This window comes from Syngnathus acus, chromosome 24 (genome assembly GCF_901709675.1).
Source record: "Syngnathus acus chromosome 24, fSynAcu1.2, whole genome shotgun sequence".
NCBI lineage: Eukaryota > Metazoa > Chordata > Actinopteri > Syngnathiformes > Syngnathidae > Syngnathus > Syngnathus acus.
In genome coordinates this window covers 2,172,902-2,185,330 of record NC_051108.1, presented here as the reverse complement: position 1 = coordinate 2,185,330, position 12,429 = coordinate 2,172,902, and the positions used below count along the sequence as shown (strand labels likewise).

Here is a 12,429-nt window from a genome sequence, read left to right as displayed (position 1 = left end):
TTTTGTGTCGATACACTCGACTCAAGCAGATCTTATTTTCGCACAGTGAGAAAGGGTTACAAAACGCCATTGTGCAAGGGATTCGTCGTTTGGATTTGCATATTTGTAAAGCCTCCTTTTATGGTGAGAGTCAAGTTGTCTTGTGTTCATATTGTTGCGATATAAATATGTATTGCTGCTTAAGAGATTGCTTGAGGAAGAGAAACGTCAAATACGCTCATTGCTGATATATTGGTCACACACAAACACGAGATGCACTGTTGTTTTAGATGAATTTCAATCTTTCTGTTATGCCGTGCTTCAAATTAAACTATTTTAAATGTACAAAAAACTTTGCTAAAAATGAGAACAAATTATTTTTCTAAATGTGATTTTTTTTTTATTTATGTAGATATATATATTTTTTTAAATTAAGAAAAATCACAAAACTAAGCTAAGTTTTAAAAATTCACCAAACACTATTTGGGGAAAAATGAAAAATAATTTGATGAGAACACAAAATTGGGGGAAATATCCGGGAGCAATTTTTGACAATGATTTTTTTCATTTCTATTGCCTAAAAGTGTTCGAATATTCGCTGTAATCTCCCGAAACACACCAAGGGGGCGGGGGGCGCCTTTCATACATGTCAAAGCGAGGACATCAGGATGGAACACACACACACACACACAAATCGCTCACGCAAAAGGTCATCTGCGGGACATTGCGCTTTACACTCATCTGAGTCATCCCACCCCCCTCGCCCTTTATCCCCGCCTGTCAATTTGCTGCTTATTCCTCTACTTCATATCCCTCAAGTGTATCTCAGCTCCAGACAGTCAGGTGAGGTGAGGTTGAGTCGTCTCCGCCGCGTCACCTCCACCTTTGTCACTTGTGTGTGTGTGAGATGTAACTACTCTATAGAGATGTGCAAGTGTGTGTGTCCCCGGGTGCTCGAAATATGCTCGTGTTCCAGACGGTGGAGTCGGAGGAGCATTGTGGATGAAGCCAGCCTCCGACCTACTCATTATAGCTGAAGAGGGCCCCCGCTGCTTGATGTCCTCAATGTATTTACACACACACACTCGCCATAAATGGGCCGCCACATTTTCTTCCTCTGCTATTGCCTGACTTCGAACATGAATAGCCAAAGAAGAAAAAAAAAAAAATGGAGTGAACCTTACATTACCTGGCCTTACTTGACTTGCATGAAGGAGTCACGGAATGTTCCAGCTGCTCACTCAGGAGCCTTTGGAGGTGAACACCTGAAAGGTCCTCTTTGGTCTTAGTGTCAGTGGGAACTTAAAAAAGACAAAAACAAACATTTTAAGCACGGCGGTAAATAGTGGCAGCAGTTCTGCGGCGCTGTGTGTGTTTACAGTACATGAAGTCAGCATACTGCTATTTCCAAGCGGTCTTGAATGGATCACAATCATCTTCTCCGAGCACTCGCAGGCCACTTTCAAGGGAATTGCGGTTTTATTTCCTTTGACAGTTCCCAGAAAGCATGTCAAAGAAAATGTTTCGGTCTTCACGACGTGATACAGCACGTCTGAGAAAGCTCCAGAACCCAGCGGTTTGCATCGAGGTTACCTGAGGGCACAGCCGCTGCATCGTGCCAGCGCCTAAGGAAAAAAAAAAGATGCTGCGCGATAAATTGAATCGCATCGGCACAAATGGTAGCAACAGCTTTTATCTTTTCATCCGGTCACGGGGCTGGTCTTCCCCCTGCCATCAACGGCGGACGATTCATGAGCAGCACAAATGAGGTTTTGAGGGCAAGGAAAGTGTTTTGAAAAATGAGAGGAAAAAAACAGTGCCACATATTTCTGCAAAATTGTGCACGCAGTGATAAGTAAACCTGTCTTAACACTTGCTTGTACAAACAGAGCTACCTGTCATCTGGCACCGTTGAGGACTATTTACAAAAGGAGAAAAATAAATGATGTCAGCACGGCCTTGCTAGCTCGGTTGTCTAAGACAACGTTTCGATTCTAAGCCGAGGCGTCCATCAAAAAAAACCTTTTGAGTGGAGGCCCATTAGATTCGGACTGATGAGTCACACTTTCAATGCTGCACCCCACACCTTAGTCACCAAGCATACTTGAATATGTATAATGCAAGGTAAAGTACCACATTGATGGAAGCATTTTTTTTCCCCCTTAGAAATGTCAAAACTTTCTATTTTTTGGAGCCTTGTTTCCATAGTGATAGGTTCTGACATATTCGGTCGTGACGAGCGTTAAGGGGAGGTGGGCTTGAGTGTAAGTCAAAAGGAGGGCTGTGAGAGAAAAGCTTGATACAAAACAAAATACGCCAAATTTAAAGTTGAGCGCTTTTGTCTGCCGGCGACGACCATGAACGCAAGTGACCTTTTGTTGAAAGATGCGAGCGCGGCGACTGACGTATTTGATCCTCAATGACGAACAATGTGTTTATAATCAAGCAAAAATCGGATTAACCACGCAAGATTAAGATCATCAATAGTGTTGCCTTAGGGACTATTAATGGGTGTGCCAACATTGCTTGTTCACGCGTGACTGAAACACGGAGAACCCAAACGACCTTGGAGGAGTCAATTTGGAGACTGTGAATGGCTGAGGGCAAGCAGCACGCTGCAACTCCTTCAAATGGTGTCAAGGACAAAGATCAAATGGAGACTAGATCTCATTAGTAACGTTCAGTCGGGGGGCAACTGATAATTTTCCTGCCTGGTGGTAAAAGATGACATGAGATCACATTCGAAATATAATACAAGTCCGAATGGATGAATGGAAAGTAGCAATGTGGTTGTTTGAAATGTACTTTGTCAACCCAACATTTAATTAGGTGACAATAGAGCATGCTGTCCAGCAGAGGGCAGCAAAGTACAATATTCTTTTATTTTTTTTAAATGGTTAAAGGACATCCACTATTTCTGGATGGAAGCAACAACAAAAAATAAGACTTTTTAGGTTTTTTTTTAGGATGAAAATATAAAACTCACATGTTCTCTTTATTTGCTGTGTATAGATAGATGTACATCACGGGCGGGGGGGGGGGGGATAAAGCACACGCACACACAAAAAGAAATCTTATTTTCCAAGGATTTCAACATGTTGGAGACAAAAATAAACTGCTAAAAAACTGTTTTGCCACGATTTGACTATTTCTTCTGTACACATGGGAGAGTGTGGGGGGATATTTTGTACAAAATATGGACTCTAAACATTTATTTGTAACATAAAATAGTACATCATATGTACAAGCCATTTAGTATGAGACGTAAAAGACACTTGTAATAGTCATTCTGTGAGAACAAAAAAAAAAAAGCTTATGTGGAACCGGGAGAGCCTCCAAAAAGGAGCCATTATTAAAGCCTTTTTTCCAGAGAGGACAGCAACCAGACAATACTGATGACAGGCGACATATTTATAATTCGCACATTCAGCTTAATGATTAAAGGTGTTGGTGGATGGTTGGGTGGGCAGGGGCGGGGTGGGTGGGAACAAAACCAAGATTGTTCAAATGGGTGAGACGCGACGAGATCTCTTTACGAGTTTTTAAACGTTCAAGTGTAATCAGGAAGTGCTTCGTTCGTTCGAGTGGCTCCTGCACCTCTAACGAGACCCCCCCCGTTTATTCGGCAGGAGGTTGGGGGGGCGGGCTTTTAAGCAAGGCGTGTGCTTTGGAGGACTTTTTTAAATTCCTACTTGATCAAATGTCCCCCTTCATAAAAAAGGCACTGCGAAAAAAGAAAGGCGCGTTTGAGCTCTTCTTAAAAAAATGAAAACAAACATACCTCCTGTGTGAAGCAGTGTCATCCCTACCTGGGGGTCAATGAGCAAAGGAAGGGGTGGGGTGGGGGGGTGAGGGGTCACATCTGAGATGAAGCGAAGACTGTCAGGTAGATTCTGCCGCCCCATTGCGGCGGCACCTCTCAGGAAATTGATGCTTAACAACCTGTCTCCCCTACAAAAATAAGAGGATTTATTTTGACAGAACTTAACTCAGGAGATAAGTCGGCGTGACCATCACCTTCAATATTTGGAAAACTATACTAAGAACTTGCCTCCACTTGAAAATTTTACACTGGGCACATCCTGACATTATTGTTTGTTTTTGTTGTTGTTGTGAAAGCACCTGACATCTAGAAAGAGACGGAACGCCTGAGAGCAATGACCACAAGGGGGCAGCACAGCACCCCAGATATAATAGTCAAGCGGAAGGGAGAACACAAAAGGAGGTGGTGATGGGTGACGACCCAGCGCCGCTTTGTCCGCTGCAGCTTGAGGTTGAAAAGGGGCAAAAGGGGAGGGGGGGGGGGGTTGAACGGATGCGTTGTGCCTGGCCGGGCCGAGAGATTCGTGGCCCGTTAGTGGCCGTCGTGCGTGGTCAACATCTCTTCTGCTCTCCGGTGAAGCTCCAGAGCTGTGACGGTGGAGATGTCCTTGGGCAGCTCGGATTTCCTCCGCATTAGCGGCCGCTCTCGTCGCTGGTCTTTCTGCAGCTGAACCGAGCGAGGACACACGGCGAGTGAAGATGTCTGCGGTCGGTTTTCCGGCCGTATATCAGCGGGCAAAGTCCAGACTGTCTGATGGAGCACTGGTGCGCCAACGCCTTACCTGTGTGGCTTCCTCGGCTACTGTTTTCTTCAGCAGGCTGACGTCATCTAGCAGCGGCCCGTCCGTCTCCATGTCCGTTGGTCCGCTGGAGTTCACCGGCTCAGTGTACGTCAGAAACTATGGAAGATAAAATGACGGCCATTGTTGTTAAAAGGCCCTCACGAGTGGGCCGGCGTGATATTGTTGACTACCTGCGGATTGGACTTGGCGAGATTCTCAATCTTGAGCCAGGCTTCTTCTCGCTCCTTCCATTTGGCTTTCTCTCTGCAGACCGACGACAATACGTAAATGACAAAAACTAACCATCACAAAAAAAAAAAAAGAAGAAGCAGCTGTCTTACTTGCTTTTCTCTGCCCTGAACTGCTGCGTACAGTCGTCAAACAGCTTTTGGTTCATCTCCATGAAAAGCTTGAGCGCATTATAGATCAAGCCATGGATGGTCCTGCAAGTGCAAAGCGCACGTGGTCACGCGGAACCTTATCATTTTTTTGAAGCGGGTGAGGATGGCGAGGCTGACTTGTTCCAGTGCGTTTTGGAGTTGCGGTAGAGCGCGGGAAACATGATGGGCAGGATCTTGGCGGCGTTGTCGCTGATCAGGCTCATGATGTACTCGTTGTTCCAGTAGTAGAGCGCCCGTTCGGCCACCTGGAAGTGCGGGCTGGACACACATTTGGCCAGCTGCCTGAAGAGCGGCTCCATGACTTTGACGAACTCGGACGGCTCGATGACGTCCAGGATCTCCTCCAGCTCGTTGAGGAACATCACCTCTTTGGGGCTGTGGGTCTTGGGCCAGTACTTCAACAGAGCCACAACGGTCTGCTCGGCACAGTAGAGTCTTCGCGTTAGCATTCGGACGGGCGTACTGTCGTCAACAAAAAAATCAATCCCGACTCACCGGTTCCGTGAGCGTGCTGTCCTTTTCGAGGAACTGTACCACACAGTAGGCCAGCTAAATAAGCGAACAAAGGGACAACCTTTAGTGCACCGACTTTTGATTCGGAAGTTGAAAAACGTTCGCTGAAGGTACCTGCGGGTGGTAAACGCTCAATGATTTCACTTTGTGCAACGGCAGCAGAACTTTCAGGAGGAATATCTTGTGTTCTTCTTTCAAGGGTAACGCAAATCCATTGATTATACTTGAAGGGTTGCGGAGAGAAGAATTGGATTAATGTTACAGCAAAAGCCCAAACCGGATGGCGTTCTGAATGATAACCAAATTCCTTTCTTACCTGCCTAATATTTCCAGTAGTTCAGCAATTCCATTATGATGCTCAGTCTCATAAATAAAACTGTAACAAAAAAAAAAATTAAAAAAGGAAACCAGCGTTTCAGTAAACACTGCGCCTCACATAACCGCGCACTCACCTATAAAATATGTTATTAATGTGTTTCCTAATGTACGCTCGCAGGCCCAGGAACTTCCCGTAGATGCGATGCAGGGTGGTCTTTAAAAAATCTCTTTCCCTGGGGTCTTCACTGTCAAACAATTCGAGGAGCTGAACGCAGAGTGGCACCATTTAATCAAATGCGGAGGGGAAAGCCAGGCTTAACCAGAGCGCACCTTACCTGCATTACATACTTCTGGTCAATGTATTTTTTGGCTACGTTGGGTTGAAAGTCGGTCGACTCTAAGAAGCGCAGGAAGAATTCGTAGACAAGCTGTTGAAGGTGAAACGAGGGATTCAAACGGCAGCCGAGAGGCTAACCCCCGTCGAGGTGACCGTCGTTGCGAAAATGCACCTGAAGATGCGGCCACGCGGCCTCCAGCGTGGGCTCGTCTTCCTCTGGGTCGAACTCGGCGCCCGTCGGGTTGGACGACGGCGGCAAGGTCCTGAACATATTCACGGCAAACTGGGGACAAAAGGGAAAGGAAAGCCACGTCACCTTTTTTTTTTTTTTTTTTTTTTTAAAGTGCAAAACCAACAGTTTGACACCATTTTCGGAAACGACCTGCCGCGTACAAAATCTCCGCGCCACACGTGTTTGTCCCGTCGGCGCTTTTGATGATGAAAGCCGCCGACGGGTTTCAAAGACGGACCGCGGAGGGGCTCGGGGTTCATATTTATGATGATCGGTTCTGACGCACGGATGAAACGAAGCCGCGCAAAAACCGAGGAGGAGCCGGGAGGGCAAATTTGCACCTCGGTCGGGCAGCTGCGCGTCACGCGGCATTGAGGCCGCGCTTTGATTCACTTCAAAGGCGGCGATGCCATACATGAGCACATCCGAGCACAACCTCGACCCGAGAGAGCACGTTTGCCCCGCTTGAAGCCGTCAATACACATTACTGACCATGTGGACCACTTCGGGGTAGATGGGCTCGGTGATGACGTTGCGGTTGTGCGTGATGTACTCCACCATCTCGCTCAGCGCCGCCCGCTTCACCTCTTTCCATTTTAGGTCACTCAGCGGATCCGAGATAAAATCGAAGAGGACGCAGCACTGCCGCAGCTTCTGGATGAAAAGCTTCTCCTGCTCGGCCGGGGGAACATCTGCACAATGAGGGGAGAGGAGGAGAAGTTTAAATCCAGTGGTCATGTTTTCCTCATATTTTGACGCGTGCGCCGACGCCTAGCAGCGACAGCGCACTCATCAAAATTCAACCAATCAATAATTTAGCGTGGATTAATAATGCAGCGGCTGAGCCACACCTGTCACAGCGTGGCGCCGGCCGCTACACCTTTTCATTTCCGCTCATGGCTTGGAAAAAGTACAGCAGGGCAAGTTCAAATATATCGAAGGCCTTTGGGAGTCAGCTCTCGGTCTTATCGTCTGTCGTGTTGGGGAATAACTAAACAAAGCTTGCGTGGGCAAGTGGTGAATATTCAATCTTTTGTTAGGGGAGGCTCCACATCAAGGCAGGTGTGGAGAGGGCTTGCAGCTCCTGTTGCACAACAGCACTTGGGTTCCTGCGAGCTTGAAATATTACAAGCCGCGCCTGCTGCACAGGCGGGCCGAGCCTTTCTCAACTGAGCGTGCGCAGAAAACCCCTAACTAGGTCATAAATAAAGTGTTTAGCGGAGAAAATAGCACAAGAATTTAGACAGAATTTAGCACAAGTCATGGATGCCAAGTTTAGACCTCACTTCTTGTGACATCCCAAGTCCTGGTTTGCGACTTGAGCAACTTCCAGAAAAGTCACATGACAACTACACAACTTGCAACACGGGCACAAACACAACTTAGGTGCATTTCCTGCTCTCACCTCGAAAATGCAAGAGAGGCCAATTGGAGGCCGGCGTATCCAGAACCGCTCCAACGCATGCCGACATGAGGGAGGTGCGGCGGGACAGCGGAGGGAGGCGGGCTCCGGTACTAGCAAGGTGAGGAGCCGGCTTCCATTTTAGTATAAACGCCGCGAGCAGAAAATGAAGCTAGAGGGAAGCCGCGAGCCCCCCACCCACCCCCTGCGTTCGGACTCCCCGATTGGACGGCAGCGTTCACGTGGGCCGGCTGTGGGGGATACATAAACATTGAGGGAGGGCTTGGCGAGGGGGGGGCAGGCGGGAAATGGTGGAACTGAAGCAGGACGAGCGGCGACATTTTTTTTTCAATGCAAACTGGAAGCCCGCCATCAGTTGCTGGAATGTAAACACAAAGTAGTCAAGTCACAGTTGCTCGACACCTAATAATCACAAATTAAAACGAGAGAGCAGACCTTTAATGTTGCACACTCACACTTTGAATCAACCAACGTTTGGGGGAAAAAAAAAAACCCCATTTATAATATGGGTGGCAATTCGTGCACCACGATAGCATCGCTCCAATTCAAACGACGACAAACTCAAAAGGAGCGCCAAGCCTGCTTTCAGGTGACACGGCTTGTCATACAAACGCTATTTCTGGTCTTCTGCCGCGCATGCACATGACAGATGGCTGTCTCCGAGCCCCAGCAGGAGCCCAGGTGGACGTGACACAAACGGCAAGGCAGGAAGCGTCGACATCAGCCACACAGGATATGCGAGCGAGCGTGCGCCGCCGCCGACTTAACCCAAACGAATTCTTTTTGATCAAACCGTTCATTGTCAATTGGAGAAATATTATGTAATATGATTCAAATCCGCACACGCCTGAGGCCAGATTCCGATCCAGAACCTCTCGAATGAGACACACATGGCAATCCCACAATTAGTCCTCGTCAAGCTATGTCAACAATAAAACAGCTCCACGCAGACTGGCATAAAAGACCTCTTTCTTATGTTTTGCAGTCATGAGACGTAAGGCAGCAGCATGAATATAGATTCACCGACGGTGGGACGACTCAGCTGAGTGCTTCATATTAAAAAAAAAAAGTCAGCTGATCTTCCCCGCCTTGCCTCTATATCAGAGTGTCACGGCCTTTTGTTGCGAGCGCTGGAGGCGACAGTCTATTTGCAGAGAGACACCCACTGACGCGCTGAGAGCAAAAAGCTCTCCCAAACAGAAGCCCAGTGTCATTTTGACCCCCCTTCAGCCTCTTCCCGGGTTAAAAAAAAATATGGCACAGCTTCTCTGTGGCAAATCACATTTACTCCGTATAGACCCAATCTGGGCAACTATTTCCTCAAATCTGACTTTGATTTCAATGTTGCTTCCAAGTCAAATGAAACCAGAACAAGTGTCAAAGCATTGTTGGTTCTATTTGTGAACGACAACAACTGGCCGTCAGATGGCACCCGTAACAACCTGCTCGGAGGGCGAGCGCCTGTTTTTAAAAGGGAACACACACACACACACGACAAATGTTTTTAATCTAGCCGGTCCGCGCCACACAGTCAACTATCCCTCCGTTTTACGATCTAAAATGTGGCAGCGGTAGTTGCGCTAAAGTTGTGGGTGAAAATTGGGTTTTCATGGGAGGTGAGCATGCGGTTCAAGTGCCCGGGACAGGCTGTCTGACATGTGTGTCCATCGGGAGGCGGCGTACGTGCACGGAATGAAAACAGGTCAAGCGAGGACTTTGTTTGGGCAGGTCGGTGCCATAACATCTCGCAGCCCGCCGTGGGATAACGGAGCGCTCGGCGGGGTGTGGGAAGTGAGGCGACTTTATCTCCTAAAATGGCAGAATGTCCAATTACCCAACAAAAACAAAAGCTTAGTGCCTAATCGCCATTATTTTCAGTCGACATACTTTTTTTTGCTCGGCCGGATTTGAAGTCAAAAATATGCGCGGGGAAACGTCACAAAAGCCGCCGGCGAGCCACAATAAGAGTGGCGCTTCTTCGCGCGTTGCCAGGCAACAGCTGCAGTTCCAAACGCATTCGAACGTATGGTCCCGATGGGGAAGGTCAGAGGAAGAACTGCCTCGGAGCGGTCGTACATTCCTGCTTTTGCGTTATGTCAGTTTAACTGCTCTCTATAAAAAATAAAAAAACACCTCGGTGATATTCTCTGCACTCTTTATTCACTATTTTGCTGGAATACCGTGAGAACGAGGTTACCCGTGCATACTCCGGCGAGGACCTGCCAAAAGATTTTTCAACCGCTCTGAGGAACCAAGTGACAGCGTCTGAAAGCCTCGCTTTATCTAACCCTAACATTGCGCAACACAAGGGCCTGCGGAATTAAAGCTTTATCTGGATTACCACTAAATATAGACGCTTGGAATAAATCCAGCGCAAAGTCAATGCTGTGTATGTCCCCCACCCCCCCGTGTTTGTTTCCGTGTGTCATCAGCTCAATATGAAAATGAGGGTGATGCGGATGTTGGAGCGAAAGTCCCACTGTACATCTCCATAACAAGATTGCAGGGATTTAAAGATTTTGTTTTTTTACACGCCGCAATTTAAACGCACAATGAGCGGACAGTAGCAGGAGTAGATTAAAGCGCAATTTAAGGCCGAGCTGTTTGATTGCATCAGTTGCGGAGAATCCCGGGTTATGTAAAGCTTCTGGGTGGCTTTAGATTTGGGCTTCAGAGTCCAAACATCAAGTACCTTTGAAAGCGGGCAGCTTCTGCAACTCCCGGTTGTTGCTCAAGCTAAAGCGAGAGGAGCTCTGCCGTTTGTCCTTCTTGACGGGCGTCTGGGAGCCCGGCTGCTTGCCCTTGAGGAGCTGGGTGGTCGGCGGGACGCTGTTGCTGGTCTTCCTGTTGGAGCTCTGCTGAGCGGACGAGAGGAAAAAAATATTACAAACTCGCTTCGAGAAACAGACAAAAGAAATATGGGTTGAGTGGTTGTTCATTTTCCACAATGCCAAAACAAATTTAGTCAGACAGCTAAATTGTTCACAGCAGTTTGTTTCCTATTATGCTGCGAGTCAATTTGAGCCTTTGGAATAAACAGGATAAAATACACCAAATTAAATGGCGGTAAAAGCCAAAATACTTCAATACTTTTTGAGATATAGACAGAAATGGCATACAAAGCATGTTCCACAAAAAAAAAAAAATCCTGGATATGTGACATGTCTTTCACCTCTAATTTACATACCGGGAGATTTAAAAATACACATTTCCTCAGCAAAGTGCAATCCAAGATACGTTGGGGTACAAAAGAAGCATTGTTATCTGCAAATCTGTCCAGGCCAGCTGCGCACCATCAGACAGATGTGCCTCGTGCGGCAGGTTTCTCACAGCCGTAAACCCCCGCCTTCACCAAAGAGCCCCCCGCTTAGTTGCACACAGCGCTGACTTCAGCAACATGCAGCTGTGAAAGTGTGTGATTCACACAATCACGGTGTGTGTGTGTGTGTGTGGGGGGGGTTAGGGTTCGTTTAGGATCACGCTTGCATCGTTGGTTCACAAGACGGCGGCGGGTCCGCTAGCATAGTACGTCCCGTTACGTTGCTGTGTCACAAGACAAACTCGTTGTAGATTGTACATTCTTGTTTGGGTGTGGGAGGGAGTGGAAAGGACACAACACAAAGTTGCACAATTACTTAGCAATGAGACTTCAGCTCAGTGAGTCTACAAGCTGTGATTTGCTAGCTTCAAGTTTACGATCAAGATAATTAATTACACGTTGTGTATTTTAAACAATTCAATGTTCAACTTCTATGGGCCACCATGCAATGTGAAATCTAATATTGATCAAGAGACATTTTCTGGCCTTTATTATTTATCTTGTTCAAGGATTTAATACAACGGCGCAATACAAAGATCACTAATGATTGATTTCATTTAAATCGCTAAAACTACTGCATATTAATATTTAAAAAGCAAGGTTGATAAGGGGGGGTTATGTATTAATGTCCCTAACGTTTGTATGGTCCACAATTAAAAGAACGCGTTAGCTTCGAGAGCTAGCCCACCTCATGTTGTGAATTCTCCTGCCCTCCTCCACTTTTGCCCACTTTCCCAGATTTTGATGAATCCTGAAATAAGAAAGAAAAACAATATAGGTATGTGGGAGGGGGGGCAATTCAATCCTGCCCAACTGGCATGTTTAACAAGCAAGCTAACGGTACTTCAGCAAAACTGATAACGACCCAACATTTCAACCCGAGTGAGAGAAAACACGACAGAAATCAATCTCACGCGGATCAGGGGCGTGTGAGTGGATTGAAATGATACTATCCGACATTTAGAAACGGGCGTTTAGGTTAAATCTGGCAGATTGCGGATAGCTCCGAGCTAGTTGGCTTTAGCAATGATGAGGAGTGGTAGGGGGTGGTACACTGATAGCTTCATACCCGCTGGTTTTATTCTTTCATTGGCGTCCACGAGATTAAGTCGTGAAAAATGGTCCAAATGCTAAACTGGTATGAGTTCCCCCAGCAACTCACCTTGTCCTTTTTCGTTTTATTCGGCATTGTACAAACGTCGCCGCCCTTGCACCCCTCTCGGATCCTCCACTGGTGTAACCACAGCAACTCTCTGCCCGCTGCCAGTCGCTCAGTGTGAGGCGGTTCATTGTGTTCTCAGCA

The 12,429-nt window shown here is 47.0% G+C and overlaps 1 protein-coding gene across 2 annotated transcripts; it reads right to left on the bottom strand.

Moving 5' to 3' along the window:
- Window positions 1-2,934: 2,934 nt before the first annotated feature.
- LOC119117694 (serine/threonine-protein phosphatase 2A 56 kDa regulatory subunit gamma isoform-like) lies at window positions 2,935-12,408 on the bottom strand. 2 transcript variants are annotated; one of them, XM_037244136.1, is made up of 15 exons: window positions 12,289-12,408; window positions 11,815-11,877; window positions 10,500-10,665; window positions 6,877-7,076; window positions 6,325-6,435; window positions 6,151-6,243; window positions 5,950-6,080; window positions 5,814-5,873; window positions 5,612-5,720; window positions 5,480-5,533; window positions 5,102-5,400; window positions 4,925-5,026; window positions 4,775-4,847; window positions 4,584-4,700; window positions 2,935-4,468 (listed from the first exon to the last, which is right to left on the bottom strand). In XM_037244136.1, exons 1-15 carry the CDS (start codon window positions 12,313-12,315, stop codon window positions 4,334-4,336), a joined length of 1,740 nt encoding a protein of 579 aa, XP_037100031.1. In that variant the 5' UTR covers window positions 12,316-12,408; the 3' UTR covers window positions 2,935-4,333. The 2 variants fall into 2 exon arrangements, with proteins under 2 accessions (XP_037100031.1, XP_037100032.1); XM_037244137.1 differs by having other exon boundaries at window positions 10,500-10,662.
- Between the last annotated feature and the right edge of the window lie 21 nt (window positions 12,409-12,429).

What these genes read in the sequence shown, in the direction of transcription:
- LOC119117694 (XM_037244136.1), bottom strand. Translation starts at nt 12,315, where the DNA reads ATGCCGAATAAAACGAAAAAGGACAAG. An exon ending in ATTAATAACATATTTTATAG is followed by an intron (nt 5,874 to 5,949) that starts GTGAGTGCGCGG and finishes TTTTTGTTACAG; the next exon opens with TTTTATTTATGAGACTGAGC. An exon ending in ACAGCACGCTCACGGAACCG is followed by an intron (nt 5,401 to 5,479) that starts GTGAGTCGGGAT and finishes TGTGCCGAGCAG; the next exon opens with ACCGTTGTGGCTCTGTTGAA.